General features: G+C 41.2%; 1 protein-coding gene across 3 annotated transcripts in view; it reads right to left on the bottom strand.

Moving 5' to 3' along the window:
- pde9aa (phosphodiesterase 9aa) overlaps positions 1–23,752 on the bottom strand; it is a 47,308-nt gene that overhangs the window by 22,253 nt on the left and 1,303 nt on the right. For all 3 annotated transcript variants that reach the window (XM_068725148.1, XM_068725150.1, XM_068725151.1), the window contains exons 2-6: positions 18,877–18,947; positions 14,058–14,135; positions 10,766–10,809; positions 8,691–8,745; positions 7,580–7,650 (exon numbers count right to left, since the gene is read on the bottom strand). In XM_068725148.1, coding sequence (XP_068581249.1) covers positions 7,580–7,650; positions 8,691–8,745; positions 10,766–10,809; positions 14,058–14,135; positions 18,877–18,947 — 319 coding nt within the window. The remainder of the gene's footprint in view (positions 1–7,579; positions 7,651–8,690; positions 8,746–10,765; positions 10,810–14,057; positions 14,136–18,876; positions 18,948–23,752) is intronic.

Here is a 23,752-nt window from a genome sequence, read left to right as displayed (position 1 = left end):
TAAAGTGCCTTTGAGTACCATTTAAAACGCTGTACAAATAAAATGTATTATTATTATTATATTACCTGCAGCCCAGTGTTTGTAATTTTGTGTATGTATCTACTAAGAACTGTTTTATTTATTGTTTTTACTGTTTTATGATCCTTTTTGTGGAGAAATCTAACTTTGGGTGATGAGCTTCGTGGCGGCCGACATACCAGTCAGAAATATTCTATGTAACAACTGTAATCCGTCATTTAACATGAACGATTGGATCCTCAAGGTTCCAAAAGGAATGTGTTTTTGGGCAGTCCCATATATGTGTATGAAAGTCCCACATGAAGATTGGGGCTATGTGAGGCCCAAACTGTACAGTAGCTAATCAGAGAAAAGATCAAACTAAACCATCTTGTCATTTACAGTAGGCTACTGTAATGGCATATTAGATAATGATAATGCTGTCAGTCACTTGTGGCTTTGCTGCACTTTGAGGACTGGAAAATGGCAGGCGCCCCAAAACCTACAGTGATATGGACTGGAGCATTAGTTTTGCTGGCTGGATGTTTCAGCCTATCAGAGCCCAAACAGATATATGATGACAGCTTTATGCAGTAACCATACTGAGTGCCCCGTGAAGTCCATTCAAATAAGTTGAGACTGAGAGAAAGCAGCAGGGGGTGGGAGAGAGACGGGTTAGTGGTGTAAGAGCTGTATACTGAGGGAAACAGATCCTGCAGTACACTATGAAATCAACAAAGCCCACTCACTGAGCCTGCAGCAGTCTGTATGAACAGGACTCAACATTAACGCCTGTCCGCTAGCCTGGGGCAAGTAAGCTGTATGTTCAGGCAAGTGCCTCGTGCAGTTGTCTAATCGGGCAAGCGAAATATAAATGTGATCTTTATTTGGGGTCAATATTCAGTAAAATCAGTTTTTGTGCTACTGTATATACAGTATATAGGTTTTGTTAGGCTTTTTGTTTATGCCTGCTCTGCCTTGTTTTGAACTGAGCCTCAGTAAAACATAGATTTTTTGCAAACTCCATTCTCTGGTCTGTTCTCTGCACTTGAGTCGTACTCTGATCATCACAAGGAGAAGTAAGTTTGGCTATCGGGCAAGTTAAACATCTCAGCTGCTTGCCCGAATGTTGAGCCGTGATAATAATGTGCACCGATATAATATTAACAGTTGTCTGCCATCTGATTGTATCTGCAGCTGCTGTCAGAACTCTTTGGACTCTCCCATATCTTTATCTGACTCTGGATCCTCTGTCTGTCTCCTTCATCAATCCACCTCTTTGTGCTGAATCAGAAAAGGTTGCCTCCGACAACACTCCAGCTCCTATTAGAATAGGTGACCATGGCGACCAAAGTCATGAGAAGATGGAGCGTGGGCGCCACACTGTTGCCATAGCAACCAGGTATCCAGGCAATTGTCATACTTGTGTGAAGTGGCTGTGCGTCAGAACTGAAACTGCTACTACAGTATAATCAGTCAGGTAGAGTGGCTGCTGAAAGAAATCATTTTCAAGATTGAAGATCATTTTTTCAAGTGAACTCATGAAACAAGTCAGAATTTTGGAAGATCACAGTTTAATGGCCACACACCCAGGAGGTAATATTTGTTATTTTATATGAGACACCTAATCATAATCATCATAATGTTTTTTGTTTTTCAATTCAAATTCACTCTCTCTTGTTTTCTGTTAACTATTTAATACAAATTCAGTTCAAACAAATCAAACAGCATTTTAGTTTACGGCTCACAACCCAATTCTGTGCTAAGACCACACCTGTTGATCTCTTCAAAATCACATTGCTTTAGAAGAAGAGCAGAGTTGGGAATATCACCATGGTGACCAAAGTAAACTCAGGTTGGGTTGTCATGGTGACTGAAGGGGTCAGCACGTGGGGGGCAGTTATGAAATTGTAGATCCATCACAAGGCAAAACACATGCAGTTAAGAGTAAGAGACAGGAGGAGACGTCGGTCAAAAAGGCTTCCAGCTACCGTAAGTGTAGTGTTGTGTTTGTAGTCTGGGGGGGGACGTATGATGCGTTACACACAGAAACACCAACAAGCAGGTGTGTAGGTGCTTCTTTCACACCATGATACACACCGACACAGTGTGTCACGTCTTTTTAATGTGTCACGTCTTTTTAATGTGTCACGTCTTTTTAATGTTTAATGTAGGTGTTCATTGTGTTCATTATGACTTAAAAGGTGAATACACCATGGTTATCTGACTAGACACTTTATTCCTCTGCCGGCCTCTATTAGTAATTGTAACTAGATCCATCCTAAGATCCTCTCAGTGTTTGACATCTTTTAAGACTCACCTTAAAAATGTAGTTTAGATTTGCTAAGAATTAAGTGACTTGAGCAAAATCCTAAAGGGATAGTATTTTTTGAAGTGGGTTTGTATGAGATTCTTATCCAGTGTCAGTGTTTTACTACAGTAGATGGAGTTACTAGAAACAAACAGGAGTGCCAGCATGAGAGCAAAGCAATGTACTGCTGTGGACTGGTTGAAGCAGCAAAACGTATTTTACAACAGTTTAAGAGTAGACTATATTTAGAATATTTTCACCGCTTCACCTTGCTGTCAGACAAGCCTTTCTGATAGGGAACCGAAGCCGTTATCTATGCTCTTATAGATAACGTATAAACAATATTTTCACCTCGCAGTACATGGGAGCTACTGGTCTTCCGTTGGCTCAATAGGTTAGTCAGTTTGTGTTATTGTTAGACTTCGGTGTTTTACAAGTTTAGTTTGGAATGGTGTGACCGTGGCTAAGTGGAGAGCAGGGGTCGCCTTTCAATCAGAGGGTTGGCGGTTCGATCCCCGGCTCCTGCTTTACTAGTCTCACGTCAATGTGTCCTTGAGCAAGACACTTAACCCCAAAATTGCTCCCGTAGCTGCGTCTACGGTGTGTAGATAGATACTGAATTGTAAGTCGCTTTGGATAAAAGCGTCTGCTAAATGACTGTAATGTAATGAATCACCAAATCAAATACAGCAGTACATTGTTTTGCAATGGGAGCGTCCGTGAACTTTAAGGCATAGGTACTACACTGACTATGGATAAGTACCTCATACAACCCCATTTCAAAAAATCTGAAATTTCCCTTTACAGAATTCAAGTGGGTATCTTAAGTAGTTAAGTTACACTCTTCTTAGTACAACATTTTTTCTTTATGTTTCCACACAATTTTTGCATGCAGAGAGAAAACACTGGCAATACACGTACACGACAGCCAGGACCAAGATACCAACTGACCGCTGAAGCCTCGTATTTGCTTCGGCTCAACATTAGAACACATTTTTGCACAGAACTAGGACTTTGTGGATTTGTCCCCCATTTTTTCACAGGGCACAGGAAGGGATGTCTTGGCATGTGAGTTTTATCATATCAAATGGACATTTTGGATCAGCTTTTTATCATAACAATGTAGGTGGTATAAGCAAGTGAACAATGTTTTACTTCCTTTCTTCTTGCCAGCACCGAGGCGGTGAGGATAATGGTGCAAAGAGCCCAGGGCATTCTGGTTGTTGAAGGTTTTCTACCTTTTGAGGAAAGGAATACCACAGCCCTTCTCTTCTGTTTTCTCTGGTCATGTAGCACCAATTAAAATTTGTGCCTTTTCTATTGCATAAACAGCCTAGGTTTATAAAAAGCCTAGGCTTTCCAGCGGTGAAATACTTCTTTAAACTTACTACAAGGAATTTTCATTTTAAGTTGATTTAGGCGATACCTGTGGTAAAAAGGTGGTAGTGTAGGAGCCATTAGTTATGTCTGTGTATCTCAGGTTGACCACGGGTGGCAGTGTGTATTTGTGTGGCAGGTAGTTTATATATGGGGCACAGGTGCAACTGACAGAGGTAATGATGCATGGGTGACGGGGAGATTGCACGTTTTTTACCGCAAACCAGACACACCAGAGGGAGCCCAGGAAGATAAGTCATATTAAAATGTATTATCATCTGAACGCTAATTAAACGGGAACCTCACCCAAACGTGTGAAAGCCTGGAATCTTTATGTCAAAGCGATTAAGAAAACACGATCTTCTCCCGCACCCAGCCGAGTGGCTGTTTACAGAATCAGTCACTATGAGTAGTGTTTCAGAAAATCAGACTCCCTTTAGAAAACCTCTCATTTTACTGCAGCAGGGTCTGACAGTCTTCCCTGCTCAGTCCTGGTTCTGGTTCTCCTGTGCCTCCCTTGCCTCCAGCAATACGGCCTGGGTTTTCCAATAAAGTGGTGTTGGTGTTGGCTCCCAGCGGGCCCCGGAGGAGCAGAGAGGAAAAGCTCTGCTCCTGGCCAGGCGCTGATGTCTTCTACTCCAGCCTGGTCTTCCGACTGCGGCAGGTCGAATGCTGCAGTGAAGCCAGATGTGGGTCTGTCTGCGGCAGGCTGGTCGATGCCGGAGGCCCCGCTGGAGTCTGAGATGAAGTAGTTTTTGACCTGCATGACTTTGTCTGATTTTGTGTGCAATCCGAACTGGTAGCACTGATGACAAGCATTAAGAATAACTACATAGAAAAAGCCAAATGATGGTCTCATTTACATAGTGGGTAAGATGCGACTGTTTCACCACCAGTTAAAAGTTCCTCACAGTAACTTTAAGATAGACATAAATCTGAGCCTATTCGTTAATATTTCTCAGTGTTTACAGCCATGCAAAATACTACAACTCCAATTTACGGCAATATTGGATTTCTATTGATCCAAAAATCTATATTTATCAACTTAGATGTATCGGATTTATTGTGATGAGTCAGGCACTTGATCTGCAGGATTAGACAAAAACAAACCTTCCTGTCTGATTCTGTTATCCACAAAATCCAGGCTACCACATCCCAATGTATGTCATACATTGTTTGTTGGTTTAACAGCACAACAGAAGTAATCCTGGCCAGTCATAAGCCTCAGAACAGCACATGGCCCATTTTAAATAAATAGAACATATTCCAACGATGTAATCCATCACCCAGTCCCCCCTCAGGTAAACACTGTTAGCTCTCTCAGCACTTAAGCTGTTAGGGCAGTTAGCACCTTCGCCATGTTAAGATGCAATCAAAATGCTCCCAATATTCAGACAGTGTCAACAAATGACAGCCACAGTAGAATTTGTTTATGAATTTGGTAAAAAAATGTTGATATTAACACCAGCATTGATGTGTTTCATCAAATCACAGTTATATCAGCTAGTTTAAAGCTTACAGTTACTCTTTAAGCTTTTTAAACTCTACACAACATACATGCAAGTCGAGCCTCGGGTCTCAGATGCTGTTCCTCACAACATCACTGAACTGCATCATTTGATGGTGTTGTATCATTGTAATCCTGCACTAATCAGATGTCATGTTATGTTATAATTATTCAGCTCATTGATACTACACAGGAACAACTACATGTATCACTCACTACCTGATCTGTACATCGCTACTGAGCATGTGCAAACTAGTATTATGGGATAACATCGTGAATTGCAATTATTTTGGCCAGGATAATGGTGGCATGAAATTTACCGTGTCTACTGCAAACATGGAATAATGACACATATCTGAGAGTCTCGCTGCTGATCTCTGCCCGATTTGTGTTGCTTGTGAAAAACTCTGACTTGATATACAACTCATATTCAACTTGACCTTTAATCACAGCCTTACTAGGAAGGATGTAATGATTGCAAAACCAGCACTGATTAAATGTTCCTGTGGGTAATTACTATAGCAGCTGACCTATGAGAACACTGAGATCTATATTATAAAAAAAACATGATGGCAGGACAGTGTAATGAGCCTGACTATCACAACACCTTTATTGATCATATTTTATTGCTGTCTTTTATCTTGAGAGAACTGACACATCTATATTGAGTGCCAAGATGCCATCAGACATGCAGGTACAAACCAGGCAAACTGGTGCAGCATAGTGAGCAATTAATGAAATGCCAAAAACCTGGAATCTGATAATGGACAGCTGAGGAGGAAAGGGCATCGGTGGATGACCCCAGGGTGGATGTAAGTGTGAAGTTGACATGTTCCGTTCCACTCTCAACAGGTTCAAATGTGGTCAATGTTCAGCAGATGTTAATAACAGCATGAGGTCAACAGCCTCTGGGGGAGGGTTAGCAGACCACATAACCCGCGTTGTAACTTATCTAATAGCTTGAGTGAACTCTGTGAAATCAAGACACAGAACCTATGCTGCTGTTGTAAAGACAAAAGCAACCTATTGAACCTTCTCTTGGAAGCACGGCTTCCTGTAAAGACAGAAGTTAGCGCGTTACTGCACTGTTGGTGCCACTGATTTACTGAGTTAAAAGACTAAGTTAAGACTAACTTAAGTCTCCAATTAGATGTAATGAATGACTTGGTTATCTGCATCTTACTGCACTGCCTATGCTCATGCATTTACCTCAGTAAGTCAGCCCCTACATTATGTCTAAAGAACTGTGGAGAGCATACCATAGAACCAGTTCCATGTCATACCCCTCTCTCTCCACATGTCCTCTGTCTCTCTCTCTGCACTTTAAACTGTCAGATAAAGGTATGAATATGCATTTGATTGTGTGATATTAGAAAATAAAAAACAGTACAACCTACCAATTCTTCTTAACCCCCCTCATACCCAGGTATCCCATGACCATGGTAAATGGACTGTACTTGTATAATCTTTTCTAGTCTTCCGACTTTAACACTACATGTCATCATTCACCCATTCATACACTGATGACAGGGCTACCATGCAAGGTGCCACCTGCCCATCAGGACTATCTAACATTCACACCTATACATACATCGCAGGAACAGCTTGCCCAGTGTCTTGCCCAAGGACACATCGACATGGACTAGAGCAGTCAGGGATTGAACCACCGATCCTCTGATTGAAGGACGACCCTGCTCTACCGCTGAGTCACAGTTGTCCCATATATAGACATAAACCAACAGCATTCAGACTCAAAGGAATACAATAATTATGCAAATTACCTCCATCATCATTGATGATGGAGGTAATTTGCATAATTATCCGCAGAAACAATTTTCACGGGAAAATGATTTTCACCGACCCCTACATAATTGTGAATGCAAATATTTTTAGAATCCAATTTTTACCAAACAATTTAATATGAATTATTTTGATATGAGATTGACACATCTTTAAAAAATAGATATTATTCTTTGCTAAAACAACAAGAAGTACCTTATTTGGATAAACATGAAACATTTATTTTGGGGCAATGCGGAACATGTAAATGATGATGAGTTTCCCTAACAAAAAGCATGTGTTCGTCAGTATATTTGGAACTGAGCAGAGTCACTGAATCACCTTGGACATTATTATATCAGAGGACTTTTAATTGACTGAACATTATGAAGTTAGGAAATGCATATTTCACGTGAAAGTGATGATGAATCAAACCCATCCATTAATCTCCATTAATAAACACCCCTTCTGAGATTAGGCGTCTTTAGTAAGTGATACAAAAAAAACTGTATTTATTTTCTCGGGCAAATATTTCTGATGTTTGTAAGCATATAAATATGATATATGAATATGTATATTTGACAGTGAGGTGGTGGGAACAGACTTACGCTCTACTCTCTTCTCCAACATGGCTAGACGGTTTGTGACCTCTGTCTTCAGCTCGTTGATCTTGAACGCCCTGCGGACAGACGGCCACCGATGAGAGAGACAGAGAATGAGAAATAAGTAAAGAGAGAGTAGGGATCTGAATCTGTCTCTATGACACAACAACACCCGGAATACTCACACTTCTCTGCTGCAAGTGGATATTTGGAGCTTGTTGTTGATATTTCATATTTAAATGTTTTAGGTCATGAAATACAAATTTAAAGACATTTGTAGGTTCTAGGATCTCAAACTGAATTCTTATTTTTATTGATAAAAAATAAGAAAGTAGAATCACAGCGAGTCAAAAGTGGAAATAATTATTGCAGCCTTACAAACTATTCTCATACATTTTTGTAATTACTCTAATAGTGCCATCACAGTAGCTGTAACTACTGAGAAATGATTCTATCAGACGAAATTGCATAACTTAATATCATATCTGCCAATTCATTCTCCACAACACTGCAGACAAATCTGTGGCTGCACTGTATGTGACATACAACTAGCATCAATGGTCTAATGTCCAGCTGCATTGTTCCCTTTGAACCAGTGGACTTTTGTCCCGTCCTGTGTACTTATGTATCACATAAAAAACATGATACGAGAGCTGAAGAAGAGAAGGAGCTCTAAATCCTGAGTGCTGAAGGTTAGTGAAAAGAGCAAACAATCTGCACACACTGCAGACAGCAACTCCACAAGACACAGTAATATTCACATGTTGCAGCTGCTGGGTGACAACCTTGCAACTCTTAAGATGATATAACTTGAGGCAGTCCTCCTGCCTCTTGGGATTATGAAATAGTTTTAAAAAGCAGTTGCATGAATCAAAAGGTATATCATCATCAAGCTACAGGTTGTTTTTATCATGTATTGGAGATGCAAGGTTTTGTCCTGACACCAAAAATTGACAGTATACTAGAAAAAACTCATTAAAAAAAAGGAAGAAACACAAAAGAGAGTAATAGAAGCTAAATAAATGACTATGAATTAATGAGTAATTAATATATAAACGTAATATTTCCACAACAATTGCAGCAAATTAATGAGTAAACAGTGAAGCCAGCTGCTTACCTTGAAAACTGCTCTGCTACTTGCGTCAGTACATTCTGAAAGAGTTCCTCTTTATCTGAGGAGAGAGCAAGCGTGGAGCTTTGTTATACACATGCACACGCACACGCACACGCACGCACGCACGCACACACACACACACACACACACACACACACACACACACTGTCAACAGACTGTTGGTCCACACCAGTGACAGGCTGTCCGAGGGGCAGGGGCAAGCACATTAAATAAAAACTGCGCCAGCACGCAGAAAGTTTTCTAGCATGTAGGGCAGCCTGTATGGAACCACATCTCGGTTTCTCCACTGGAAGGGCACCCATCAGGGCACGTCGTCATGTGGGATCAACCATAGGGGCATCCAAGAAGTCTCCTTAGCTAAGTTTCTTTTGAACATGATAACACCAAGTGGGGCGTTCGCCTCCCCTGCCTCCTCCATAGTCCACCAATGGTCCACACACACACACACACACACACACACACACACACACACATATCCACAGGAGTCTAGGGTAAACAGATGGATCCACTTAGGTAGAATATGTCAATCAAAATACAATAGAAACTAGTGGAGCTGTGTATCAACAGTCCTGTGAAACACACTGGCTCACAGAGACACAAACACATGCAGAGGTTATGTAAGTCAGTCGGAGAGCAACAGATGGCAGAGTCAGAAGAGTGAGAAGAGAAAAGATAAATCAAATGTGCCCCTTTCCCTCTGGTCTCACCCTCGGTGATCAACAGAGCGACTGCAGTGGATAGGAACCGGCTGACAGCTTGATGTGTTAACAAGCCACTTCTGATTCCTCTTCCCACACAATGACAACAGGCTGGACACACTATCAAAGCCCTGCCATTGGCCAACAGCTCCACTGTCGTGGACAAAGTTCAACACCATGGGCCAATAAACTAACAGCTACAAGAAATTGTAAAAAAAGAAGATAATGTCGGTCAGTAGTAGTTTGTACATTGTGTCACTCACATTCCATGTTCTGTGAGAGGGTCACAGGTCACTGCAGACTGTTGTTAAAAAATCCTCTCTGTGAGTAATTAAGCCAGTTCAGCCAAACAGACCCCCCCAACTGTTTCCAAGAAGTGTTATTGTTGGAGCCGCTCTTGCAAAGCCAACCGATCGCTTTCTATTATCCTCAGAGCTAACTATTACTAGCAACAACACAGGAGAAACAGCAGTTTGTTTTCCACTGTAACTTCTGAGTGCCATTTTTGCTAACTGCAATGAACTTTAGTTCATACTCTTTGGTACCAGGGGAAAAGCACTAACCTCTTTCTGTTTTGGTTGCTCAACGGTTGACGCAGTTCATTTATGTCATAAATGGAGCCTTCAATTCCAGGGGAGATTGTAAAAAGGGAGGCTTATAGGGAAAAAATCTAAACGCAAATGGTATCACTTTTCTATAGTCATTACATTGTGCACTCAACATTTACTTCATAATGTTAAAGCAAAATACGTATAAAATACATTAAAGTTATGAATGGGTTGATGTTAAGCTGATTCAGTGTAATATGTGAGGCTACAGGATGTTAAATGTGGAACTGAAATCAACAAAAAATAGTGTGGCACAGGCCTTGGGATGTTCAGTGCCAAGTGCACAATACTATTGATTGCATCATAAGTGCCTCCGTGGTGTCTGTATGCAGTTGGTGTGGGTCTAACTGGGCCTGCGCCCCATAATTCTTTCCATACATTTCATCATCACATGGGTCAAGGCAACCAGTCTGAAATCATTATATTCTTTAGGACAGGGGTGATGACTGCTATTTTCCACATTTAACACTGTTACATTGTTTGTGTGACTGTTACATTGTTTGTGTAACTGCTAATCATAACAATTACATTTCATTTTTCGTTTGGGGGAGTTTTTCCTGTTTTGATGTGAGGGTACCAGGACAGAGGATGTCATGTGTACAGATTGTAAAGCCCTCTGAGGAAAATTTCTGATTTTGGGCGATACAAAATAAATTGCATTGAACTGAATTTAATTGAACTTTTTATGTATATCATTTCTACACACTACACTCAAATTTCTGTGTGTGTGTGTGTAGTCCCTGGAACTCACCAGCTAGCTGTCCTCCAGTCATAGGCACCACTCGATACGGTGACCTTTAACACACAACCGGAGACACAGGTTAGTTTGAGAGCAGAGGTGGTGTGAAGCTGAAATCAATTCCCCATCTGTCCTCTAAGCTGACATGCTGTACTCTTCCTCCCACTTACTAATTCAAGTGGGAACACAGACACACCATCTTAGATAAGATAGCAAACATACAGACAAGCGTGTAGACACACACTCACTCACTCACACACACACACACACACACACACACACACACACACACACACACACACACACACACACACACATCTATTAAAGTCTCCTCCCTTATCAGTGTGTGCTTGTGTGTATGTGTTTGACTGTGAATGTGTTTGTCTATAACTTTGGGAACGGAGTGTCTCAAGTGTTTTGTCTAGTGAGACCAGATCATCATTTACATTAAAGGACCATTCTATTTAGGCTCTATGGACAGGTTCTACGTTGCATGTGTGTTGAGTAACTGGGAGAATTTGGTCAGTCCACTTTTTTTTTTCTTGTCAAAGTGGAAAATTTGGATGGCACTAGACGGCTGTAGCATCTCTGAAGGTCATTCTAAATTACCAAACAGTAACTTGGTAAAATTCCACTTCAAAAATGAAACTGGATGTGTCATTATATGGTCTTCAGTAAATAAAGGTGCAGTTACTGCCTTAAAGCGCTAATCTAACCTAATCTAAACAATAATATACATAATGACTAAAAGTGACTTGTTGTTGTCTTCTCTTCTGAAAAACATGATCATGTCATGTGCTGTTTATGGAGATGATTGCCTAGAGATGATTCATGATCTCTTGGGAAGGCTGTGGCTCAGGAGGTGGAGCAGGTTGTCCACCAGTTGGAAGATCCATGGTCCGATCCCCGGCTCCAGACCATTAGTAAGAAGATTGTCTATTTCTATAAAGTTACTCTTCATGCTTGTCATCAGTGCAACTGGGTCTGATTCTATGTCAAATCAGACGAAATCATGCAGGTTCACCATAAACTCCTTCAGCTCAACTCCAGTGGGGCATCCGACAGCAACCAGCTCGCCACAGGCAGACCCACATCCGGCTTCCATCCATCCGAGCTGATGACCAAACATGTTCCCAGCTACAACTTTGAGGAGGTAATACTCAACATTCAGATCCTTCTGTACTGCAGCAACAAAACCTCTATTGCTGTTGAAAAGAAGGCAGATCTGACTATAGCACTCCGAGAAGTTTCTTCCAGGTCCTGGCTAGCAAAGTTGTTACCAATCTATTCTTTTTGCCTGATAGTGTTGAGCCTGCTAACCTCCAGCCTGCATATCTGCCAGCTAACAGTCAGTTAGCCTCCAATCTGCAACGCACTCTCACTCTCAGCCTGCATTTTAGCATTCTAGTCTCCAACCAGCTAGCCTCCTGTCATTTCATAGTAGGAAGCATGGGTCGATCCCCCAAGCTGCCCACCGACACAGAGTCTCATCTGCCCAGTGCCATGATCTACGCCCAGACGTCGGGCCATCACCTGTTCCTCTAGTCCTGTCAGCTATCCAGCCGCAACTGCCCTTCATTTCCAGACAGTGGTCTGACTGACACCAGTTCCTGAGTTGAGGGCGCCAGTAGACATCAAGCCTTGTTCCTTTTCGTTGGCCTGGCCGACACCTGTTCCTTGTTCAAGACGGAGTTCTGGCCGATACCTGTTCCTCCCGAGCTGTGGTGCTGCAGTCTCCTGGTTCCCTGGTTTCACCAGCTGCCATTCCTGGCTTCAAGTCCCTGGGTTATGCTTGAGAGGGGTCCCATCTTCATTGCCAGTTTGGTCCCAACCCAGAGGCAGTCCTCCAATAGGGTACCATCAATGTGTCCTTCCTCCAGTGTGGTCCTGTCTCCATGGCAGGCCTCCAATGTGGTCCCCTCTCCATGGCCATCTTCCAGTGTGGTAACTCCAGTTGCCAGAGTCCAATCCTGAACTCCAGTTGTCTAAATCTGGTCCAGATCTCCAGCAACCTGGTCCAGCAGCCTGCCCCATGCCAGAGCCAAGTTTTCTGGTGCCAGCTGTTTTTCCTGATCTTAAGTCTCCATGCCGGCCTCCAGAGGGGTTCTGGATTTACTGCCAGCCGCCAGAGGGGTCAAGCTTTTTGGTCTTGCCTCCTGGTCGTCCTCCAGACCTGCTTCACACATCTGTCCAGCCTCCTGGACAGAGACGGCCCTTTGGATGCCTGCCTGGGGAATTCTGCTCCACCACCGTCCAGCCCTCTAGCTTTCTTTTTCTTGGGCACGTATCCCTGAAACCCCACTTTAGTGCAAGATGTGATGTTAATTAATTTGCTTTAGAAGTTGAATCATGGAGGGCACTTTGGCCTCTAACTACAGACATAAGCTCTGTAGAGAATGAAAGCGAACTGCTCTTATGTCATCATTATACTTCTGCATCATATTTCTTTCTGTCTTAACAGAGTTCAAGAGACTTCTTGGGTTACTTGTTGCAAATTCTATTCTATTAAATATTGTTAATTCAATATAATATAATATATTTCTTACTTTCCAGTGTGGGTCTACACTAGTGCCTCTGCTGCTTTGGAGGTAAATCAGTAGCTCAACTGTGACAAGCTTTACATCTTAAAGTAAAGCCCATTGTAAATGTTTAGTGTGCTTCTTAGTAAAAAAACTAAAAACAAAGAAGATATTGGTCGACATGCATAATTGTCCCCAGATAACATGCAGGAGAATCGAAAGTACAAAAATAATTTACATGAGCAGCATCAAAATGGTGGAATAAACTGTCCTGTACCTTGATAATTAGTAATTAGAAACACAAATATATATACTTAAAAACACAATATGTAGAATCTAGATTTCACCATAGTAAGACTACTGTAAGGCCAATCAAATGTTGGCAGTGTTAGTGGTTTACTAACAAGCTCTCTGCAGAATAACATTTTACCAAAGAAAGTCAATAGTGGTACAATATGTTGTGAATGATAAAAAGCGTAAACAAATGATCAGGCTTATTTACTCTGAGCTGTATTTCTAATTACTTATGAATTAAAAGGCTCCAGGTAAACTCAGGGTGGCTTCTAATGCAAACATAAAGATCACATTTCATGATCACATTTCATGGCAGCTCATTGTAGCGATACATTAACAGCTAAGGAGGAAGGAGCAGGGGACACCAGAATTTACAGCCAATCAGCGATTGTGTCTTTCAATCAAACAGCCAGCAGGTGAACTGAACAAATGTTCTATTAAATAATCAATTTATCAATTAAGACAACAGTGGGATGCAGACTTTCCAATACCTGTCTGTGTTGTGTGGCATGGTGGGGTCGATGGACACCATGGCTCCAGAAGAATCCAGCAGAGACAGATTAGTGTTCCTGCATGAAGACAAAAGCACATGTTTCAATTTTACTAGAAGCCATGTGTAAGGCTGCATGAATGTAAAATAAGGTTATTTTAAGTATTTTTCCCTATATAATGCATACAGCCCAGTTCCAATCTTCCATCAGGGCAAAACATCCATCCTCATGTTGAGCACAACACTGAATATCGATGTTGTCTGGGCACAAAAAAGGTGAATTCCTCCTCCAGGAATCATAAACAATGTCTGTAGATCAATAACAAAACAAAAGCTACATTGATGCTGCTTCAATGAAAACATGTAGACAACTTTTTTGTCAATTTAATAATTCTTGAGAAGTGAATGACGCAAGGTGCAACATATAAAGGAATGTATTTTGGGGGTTTCACTTCCCTGTTTAACAAGTTTTTAACAAAAAAAGCAGTGCTTTTAAGGCAAATTCTAGTGTCAGCATGCTAACATGCTCACAATGACAATGCTAACATGCATACAGCTCTACAAATGTAACATTAGTCTGCCACAAAAATCCACTCAATGTTGTAACAACTGACCAGAACAAGTCATTTTAGGGTTGGTAAACTTCTTCCAAAAACATTTTTGTGAACACAACAATAAGTAGGCTACAGTATACGCCTACTCAGACTAAGAAAACATCTGCTTTGATGACAGCGTTCTGTCTTCTTTTTCTGATTTCCTGTAGAGGGGTCATCTGCATCTGTTGCCCCTCTTTTCCCCACATCTCTGCAAATCTCCAGACAGGAAGGAGGCGACGCCTGGTCTATTTACTGAGATGAACAGCAGAGCATGGAGACGTTAGTGGCAATATCCTCTCTCTTGTCACATAAGTGCGAGTGCTGACTTTGAAAGTCCAGTGATTGTATTGTTGTTTGCATTCTAGACTGTTCTCACGTTGTAGCACTTTAGTCAGATGTATTTTAAACAAATTCTAATTGTAGGTGTTATATGATCTATTGGTGAAGTAGCATTAATCACTATGAGGGGGGATATATAGATGAGAGGGGGCAAATACCCCTCATGCCCTCCATTAAATCAATCCCTGTTCTTTGGTGTCTTTGGAAGGAGGTTGTCAGTGTTGCTGACTTGGCAACCTTCTCGCTATGGATTTAGAAACTTTTGGAGCTACTGCTGCCAGCTACTTTCATTGGAAAAGAGTTGGCAACAGTGGGCTGGGTGTTTTTGGTTTAGTACTTTTTAAAATTTTGTGACTCTTTCTAATTTCTCAAGATTACCAACCCTAGCTTTAAAAGTTCATATATTAAGCAATAAAACAGAAAACTAGACTGACAGTGGCCTCACATTTTATACCTGGGCCTTCTGTGCTGTCCTACTACAGTTGAACTACCGCCTAATAACCTCATTATGATGCCACAGCTACAGTTATTATTTGTTTCTAGGGGTGTAACAATACACGTATTCGTATTAAACCTTTCGGTAGGCTTACGAACCGAACAATACGTTTGAATAATACTAGTGCATTTGGAAAATGCAGAAGCTTAAATTGTGGGAAATATAATGTTTTCGGTGGACTACGCTCAACTTGGCAACATGCTGTCTGCCACACTATGCTAAACTAGCTTAGCAGGAAAACAACAGCAGCACACAAGCTACAAACTCTCCCCGCGGCGTTTAGCTGTTCCCTACTGATTCAAACAGGGCTAAAGCAATCGCCACACAATCTCCATTTCTCCAGACCATAATTCTTGCTTTGTAAAAGAAAACAAAACCTCAAACAGAGAATCAAATGTCCGATCTCTACCCCGCACATGATGGGATGCTTCGTCATTAACAGACAATGCATATAGTCAAAATCAACGGAATTAACACAATGACAAGAACAAACTCACAAGAACCAGTCACATATATTTATATGATAACAAAGCATGAAAAATCAATCCAGCAACACTGCAGCGCTAAAACACATATTCATTCGCACACTGAAGAGCACAAGCCATTAAAATATTTTTCACATTAGAGGGAACAATATTAACCATATCATAAAACGACACCATAGACAAATTAACAGTAGTAACGTTACAGCAGATGTAAAAACACAAAAGCAAAGTCCATCTTCCTTTCTTTGATTACAAAGAGTTTAATGACACGGTTCTACAGAACATTGGTGCGGTTCAGTTCCAGCCAGAGGTCCTCCTGCGAATGTGTTCGTTGAGTTGTAGATCCACTCGGGTCTCAGCTTAAGTTTTCAAAAGCACCGTAGATTGTAAGTGTTCTGCCGTGCTATGGTGTCGTGTTGCTGCCTTGGTTAGCCACCTCAGGTTAGCGTAGCGTAGCTCCAAACAGCTCCAAACACTAAGACGCTCAGTTGCAAATGAAACACATTCCCAGCCATAAAATGTGCAACGCTTCACCAACACTGTTAGCCAGAAATACTGGTTGTACAAATCCTTTTCCTGTCTGGATCAGGGCTGCTAGCTGTGGGGTTGGCCGACCCTTTCTTACAATGTCCATTTTTTTCCTGAAATGTCCTTCTCCAGAAAGGTGTTGCCAGTAACTCCGCCACCAAATCCGTTTCTCCTCCTCCTTCAGCCATTGAGTGTTAAAAAAAACAAAGCTAGGTAAAAAAATGTAAAATCTACACCAACCAAAACGCTAAAAATGTCATGTCAATGTCATAACTTCTTACATATCTTTCAACTTGAACTCTTACTACTACTACTAACTTCTGATAGCTGCTTCAGCTTCACAACAGTGACGCTAGCCCACTGACCAATCACGCCACACGTTAATGCTAAGCTGCACGTTAATGATGTCTTACTTGTAGGCCACATAGAATGCTCTGACACGTCAAAGAATACGCCCAACATGTCAAACTAAAAATCTGATTGGTTGAAGACTATGACAATCAACAATATCGTCCCCATTTACTTTAATCTGCAAAAGCTATCCAGCAGGCCTCGAGTCTCTCTTCTTACTTAGAGACAAAGAGGTGAAATCTGATTGGATAAAAGCTCTACTTATAACAAGCTGCACTGGAAGCAGCGCTGCAGGCTGGAAGCAGAGCAACTGAGGAAGACAGTAGCTGTGCAATGAGAAGATAATGGGAAGATAATGGGGAAAACAATTATAATACATGTAGTGTATTTGTGAAAAATTATTAAATTATAAAATAGCTATAACTTTGTGATTCTGTTTAGGCCAGCAGAGAAGGCTTTGCTGGCTCTGGTTCACTACCACTGGTTCACAACCACAGGTAGTGTAGCCGGTTGAAACTCTCTGACTTTTGATTACATTCTTCTTCATTTAAGGCATACACTGTAGTTGTTATGTGTTACTATATGTGTTATATTGAGACCACTTGCAACAAGAGTGAGTGCATGACACTTCTCTTCACCTCCTACTCATGGAGCACAGATGCAACATAGAAAGATAATTGACAATGTCCAAATGTATGCAAACATTGAGCTTCACATGTGCAGTAGGAGCAATGCTGAGGGTCTGAATGCTGTAATGTCTTCAATAACCATAGTCTTGTTCATGGGACGGTCTGACATTTGATCCTTTTATTGAGTTACAGGGATGACATGTGTATGATAATGGATTTCAAGTCAGAGGTCTAGGGGCAAAACAAAAATGCAATTAAAAAGTCGTCAAAATTATATAATATATAATGTATAGCCTAATATTGAATGTATAATCAAATGATATATGATAATAAAAATATATTTCACTGAAACAGTCTGAATCTTCTCATGCAGGCCTGAATACAATGCATAAACTTTTCCTCAATGGAAGTCAGGCCCCATCATCCCACCCGGATGTCTAACCCTCAATCCCAGGACAGCAGGACAACAACCACTATGTGAAGCTAATGGGGACACAAGTGAATTAAGATTATGTTCCTATTAGTATTGCACTTGTAAAAAGCACAAATGATGAATACAAGCGAAATCCCATTGAACACGGAGCAGCAGAGCAGAGCCAGGTGAAGTGAAGATAAGGCCGTCAGTACCAGTGACAAACAGGCTCCGTAGTGAATAGTATTATACTTAAAGAATTAGATTCCAATGGTGGCTGTATACGATTGTTTCTGTGTGATTCCAACATTTCCAATAACTCCAAAGCCTTGTCAAAAGTTATATGAAAAAAGATAGACATAATCATTTCCAAAATTCAAAACATGTTTTTTTTTATCCAACAAGAAATCCTGCCTTAATCCATATTTGTTGGCGTTCAACCTTTCAAAAAATCAGGGTTTACTCTCCCGCTTTCTGCACACAAAGAGAGGCAGCTGAGGAGTTATATTCATAAAAGAGAGTTAATTTGATAAACATACATTAACAAATTGAATCTGATCTATCACTTTATTCAAATTGATGATGGGAGATTTTGCTGAATTTGGATTGTTGGGGTATTACATATACAGTATAATAATTAGAAAAAAACTAAAAACACTGCATTGGAATACGGATCTAGACTCCTAGATCCTAAGCCTAACCCACGGTTGAAGTTTCAGGTCATCCCAGTTCAGAGTCAAACGTACAGTTTGCACGTGTAGTTTACACGGGCAGTCGCAGGATGCGCACACAGACAAACGTGCACACACACTCCTGTGTGTGTCAGGAGTCATATGTGTGCACTGAGTTGTACTAATGACACACAGATATGTGGGACTTTCAGAAATAACCACACACGAGTATGTGATCCCTTCTACTCTCCGTAGCGTGCGCGTGTGTGTGTGTGTGTGTGTGTGTGTGTGTGTGTGTGTGTGTGTGTTTTACCTTGGCACACCCAGGGCTGTACAGAACAGCTCCTTAATGTCACACGGGCTGCAGAATCTACTGAACACCACCTGAGGGAGAACAACACACACACAGTCACACATGATAAGGAACAATTTAAAATCGATGACCCAACAACTGACTGAAAAAGTGAACATATTCAATCTGGATATGAACCTCTTCACAACATGATGGCAACCTTTGTATTTAGCTTACTGAAAATAAGACTGCATGCTAACCTGGTAACATTAGCATACAAACAAGCTAAACATTAGCATGTTACTAGCTAATGTTAGCATTCGGCTTAAAGCCCAGCTGAGGCTGATAAAGTAAGGATGAAGCTGAGTTCTATCAGCTTCAGAGAGGCTTAAGACAGACTGTATTCTTACAGTCTGTCTTAAGCCTCATATGGACATGATTATTTCTCAACAGCACATTTTAACATTACATGCACTTGTCAATGCAGCATCCACAATGTGAACAGTTCCAAGTGCAGTGCCTGCTGTTTAGGCCTATTAATCCCATGAAAACACTGTGATATCCCAACTGCAGACATTAACTTCAGTGCACTAACACTTTTATTTCTGGTGTGCAAGTCTTTAGTCTTGTTTAGCTTGGCGACCGTGGCTCAGTGGTAGAGCAGGGTCAAGAATCCCGAATGGATGAATGTTATATGAATGTTAGATAGACCTGATGGGCAGGTGGCACCTTACATGGTAGCCCTGTCATCAGTGTATGAATGGGTGAATGATGACATGTAGAGTTAAAGAGCTTTGAGTGGTCAGAAGACTAGAAAAGAACTCTACAAGTACAGTTAATTTACCATTTATACAACATATATAATGTAGAATATCTCTTTCCACGTGGCAGAATAATGTGATGGACGCAACTAAATTTAATTTAGAGTACATTTTAAATCAGCTACTTATGTAGATATTTTCAACAACTATTTGTACTTCTAATTAAACGTTAGCAGACTAACAGTCCTCCTACAGTAGGATATCATAGCTCTCCTTCCTCCTCTCTCTACAGTTATGTGAAAGTGGAGCAATCAACCACTGGGGAGAAACTCTTGGCTTCCAACGCTCAGGCCTCTTCTTCTGATTAAAGAATGTGCATGCTGCAGCACAGGGGCAATAAATATGTTATGCTTTTTGTCCCTTCTCCTCCTCCAGCTTCGTAACAAGGTCAAGCACTGTCATTGAACATGACAAATGATTTGTGTCACTCCACAGCATACAAAGAAGGATGACCCACATAGATAAAGGAGGTATTTGCATGTGATGTGTGGCATCGAATATCAACAAACAGCTATGTCGCTGCGACAGATGACACGGGGCGGCCACGCAGTGCTGGTGGAGGCTGGTTTGACTAGTGCTGTCAGGACAAAGGAGGGGATTGTGGCGGAGGAGAGAGGTCAAAGAGCACTTCAGCGGTCTGGCAGTGGCAGCCTGTCACAGGTGGAAGAGACAGGGACTGGTGGAGGTCAGCGGACAGACAGCAGTGCTTCACAAACACCACATCTACAGCTGCTTTTCATCTCTGCTCTGAAACACAGCGGCAGTCTTTGATTCATTGAATTTAATACAACACAAATATTTCTTCCTATATTACTGGAAATTGAGTTCCTAAAGCAAAGCAAGTACCCCTAAGATCAATAAATAGAGGCTGACAGAAACAACAGTAGTTTGGAGCAGGAAAAAGCTGCTGCTTTTACATACGCTGTTTTGAATTAACCTTATTTTACTCTGAATTCAATTATCAATTAGAGAATATCCTGAAGTGTGATGGATTACATCGTTGGAATATGTTCTATGTATTTGAAATGGGCCATGTGTTGTTCTGAGGCTCATGACTGGCCAGGATTACTTCTTTAAAGGCTACTCTTACAAACCTTTAATGTTGCTGCATATTCCCGGAGTAAGGAGGCTCCTAAAGTGTGATCTCCTTTCATGAACGGAGAGTTGCGTGGCTCGATTATTTGGAGGAGAGAAATACCAAATTGGTAAGTAAGATAAAGTAACAGTTGAAGGATTTCTGATCCTCCCTGTCTGCCTGTCTTGTATCGTGGACCAAGAGCTGATGGTGCTGAGTTATATATTCTAGAGAGAAATAAAGTGAAAACAGCTCAGATATTTTCTAACGCTATCGTCAGAAAGAATAACGCACTGAAGGTTTTTGGAGTTTTTATGAAGTAGAGAATCGCTCCCTAATTTAAATTCTGCTCTGACGGCGTCTACATTGAAAAACTTAATTCAAAGTCCTTCACCCATTTATGGCTGGAGCGTACAGAGTGCATAATCACCCAAACGGATTAACTAGTCGATTTCTAGCAATTAAGGTTTTATTCATTAAAACATCTGTAACTCTGTCTCTCCTCTAACTTTCGCGAAGCATTATGGGTATGCATGCAGAACCGGCATTGATCCTATCAGATATCACCGTCCTTCCTCTGTTACCCTTAAACCCGGGTCTTTGAGTGACTTCATTGGTCATTTATATGCCCTTATGTCTTTTGTTGTTTTTTGCACTATGAATTCATTTGGTTAGTTAAATACTCCCTAGGATGTTTAAGCAGAGTGGTTATTTTAATTTTCTCTCCACAGTATTAACCGACGCTCAACAAATTCATGTTCTCGTTTTAAGATAGCACAACTGATTTCAATGACAATCCCATTTATCATAATCTGTTCCCCGCTGCTGCTGAATGCAGCCAGGACGAGGATCCCACACCACAAACCAGCCGCATCCAGTGTTATCCAAATAATAGAGATGCTATATATATATTCAATCTGATCATGCAAACCGGACACACTAACCAGAATCTGATTAGCCTGAATAAGGACGTGAGAAAACAAAAGAGGAGAAGAACAGAGAAAACAATGGTAGTGAGAACAGGGCTTTGTATTGCAAGCTGCTCTCCACAGAGTGTGTGTATGAAAAGTGGAGCTGAATATGCAACAGGTTTGTCATTTCAAACTAATTTAAATATGCGTTCAATTAAAGCTAGAAGCCATGCACACTGGACTGCCCACTGACTGTATTCATTTCCTTACCAATCTTTCATCCTTTCATAGCCAAATCAATGCTAGTAATAACTGTCACTGTAACCCTGACCTGAGACTAGTCTATTATTAACACCTTTAACCAAATCTTATTATTGTAGAGGTTGTGTCTGTTACACAGCTTGTTCAGGGACCGGTACAAGCACACAAGTGACCACTGATCCCAACAACAAACAGCTCAATATCATCCACAGTAAATACAGAAGAGTTGGCTGGTTGTAAGGCATCAAATACAACCAAAGAGCTGCAGGAAAACACACACACACACACACACCAGAACTTTCAAAAAACAAACAACTCAAAACAAAGACACCCTGAGTGAATTGAGTGTTGTCTCTATTAATCTGTAGCAGCTAGCACTGAACACTCTATCCATAAAATGTTACATTGGGAATTCTCTCTCCTATCCATTTCTTCTCCACTAGGAATTCTCAAGACACAGCAAACTTGTCTGATGCTTGAAACTCATGAAGCTGTATTCAACCCTTAAAACAAGAGCCAATCCTCCCACCACGCTACTGCATATTGAAAATGTCTGCATGACAACGTCATGGTTTTGTGCAGCACACACACTCTGTGTGAGCTCCATAAAGAAGACACGACGCAATAAATGCAAAGTGCCGGTGAAGTATAAACCTCATTATATGGCCTTTTATGAGCTGCTGCTCCTCCTCCATTGATTTGTCAATGTAAACAGAGCCTCTTGCACTCTGCCTCAACACACCAGTGTGGAGATGACATCAGCAGTGCAACCCCTCTCCATTAGCAATAATGGGACAAACCATCTGAAATGTACACTGTGAGGTATAGTGACTGCTCAACAGGGCATGTATTGTATTGTGTGTGTGTGTGTGTGTGTGTGTGTGTGTGTGTGTGTGTGTGTGTGTGTGTGTGTGTGTGTGTGTGAAAGTAATGATGTTTCCTATTAGAGCAGTGATTCATGTTTTTAATTTTACTGAGGCAGACATGGTTCAGATGGCAATACATCCGGATGTTCTGGTGGGATTTGGGTTCTTGTGGTTGAGGCTGACAGTGATTTAGGTTTTCCTTTCAACTGAACTGAGTAACTCTGTGACCCTGAGCCGAATAAACAGGTTCAGAAAATGGAGGGATGGATAAATGAAAGAAAGAATGAAGTCAGTTGAACTGATACAGCGTCACATGATAATGTTGTCAGTTCATCAGTGTTGCTGAATCTGCCAGACGCTAAACTACAGGCAGTAACAGAGAGGTTATCAGTAGCATGTTGTTTTTGTGTTTTTAGCAATGTGCCCAAGACACATTTCCCTTCAGGGACAATAAAGTTGACTCTACTAGCTGACACAAGCTGGTTTTATTGCAGCTGACTTGTGGCAACATTTCTGTGTATTTCCTTCAATATTTGCAAGATTTATCATAAAACCATTAACATCCAACAGCAGAGCAAGGCTCTGAGGTGTAAAAACAATAGCTGAAGGTTGGTCAGTTAGTGAGCTAAAAGCTTCAGTATGGGATTCTCATGTTGGATGAATAAGTTGCATGCCTGAGTGTATTTAGAGGTCAGAGCCTGTTACTCTTCAACCTGAGATAATTCTGCCTGTATGGACGCTCAATAATCCCCAATTCACACACACTAACTAATCTATTTCTCACTGCATCTGACACACACACACACACACACACACACACACACACACACACACACACACACACAGAAGACAATAACGGTTAGGTTGCAGTGAATGGCGATGATTCAGACACATCATCAGAACTATGGTCTCTACTTATGTACACTATTTTTAGCCAATAAAGTGCTCAGTATCATTACATTC

Source organism: Cebidichthys violaceus, unplaced genomic scaffold, assembly GCF_023349555.1.
Source record: "Cebidichthys violaceus isolate CVI_PGR_0920_01 unplaced genomic scaffold, fCebVio1.0.p SCAF_34, whole genome shotgun sequence".
In the NCBI taxonomy this organism is placed as follows: domain Eukaryota; kingdom Metazoa; phylum Chordata; class Actinopteri; order Perciformes; family Stichaeidae; genus Cebidichthys; species Cebidichthys violaceus.
This window is presented reverse-complemented; position numbering and strand designations above follow the sequence as displayed.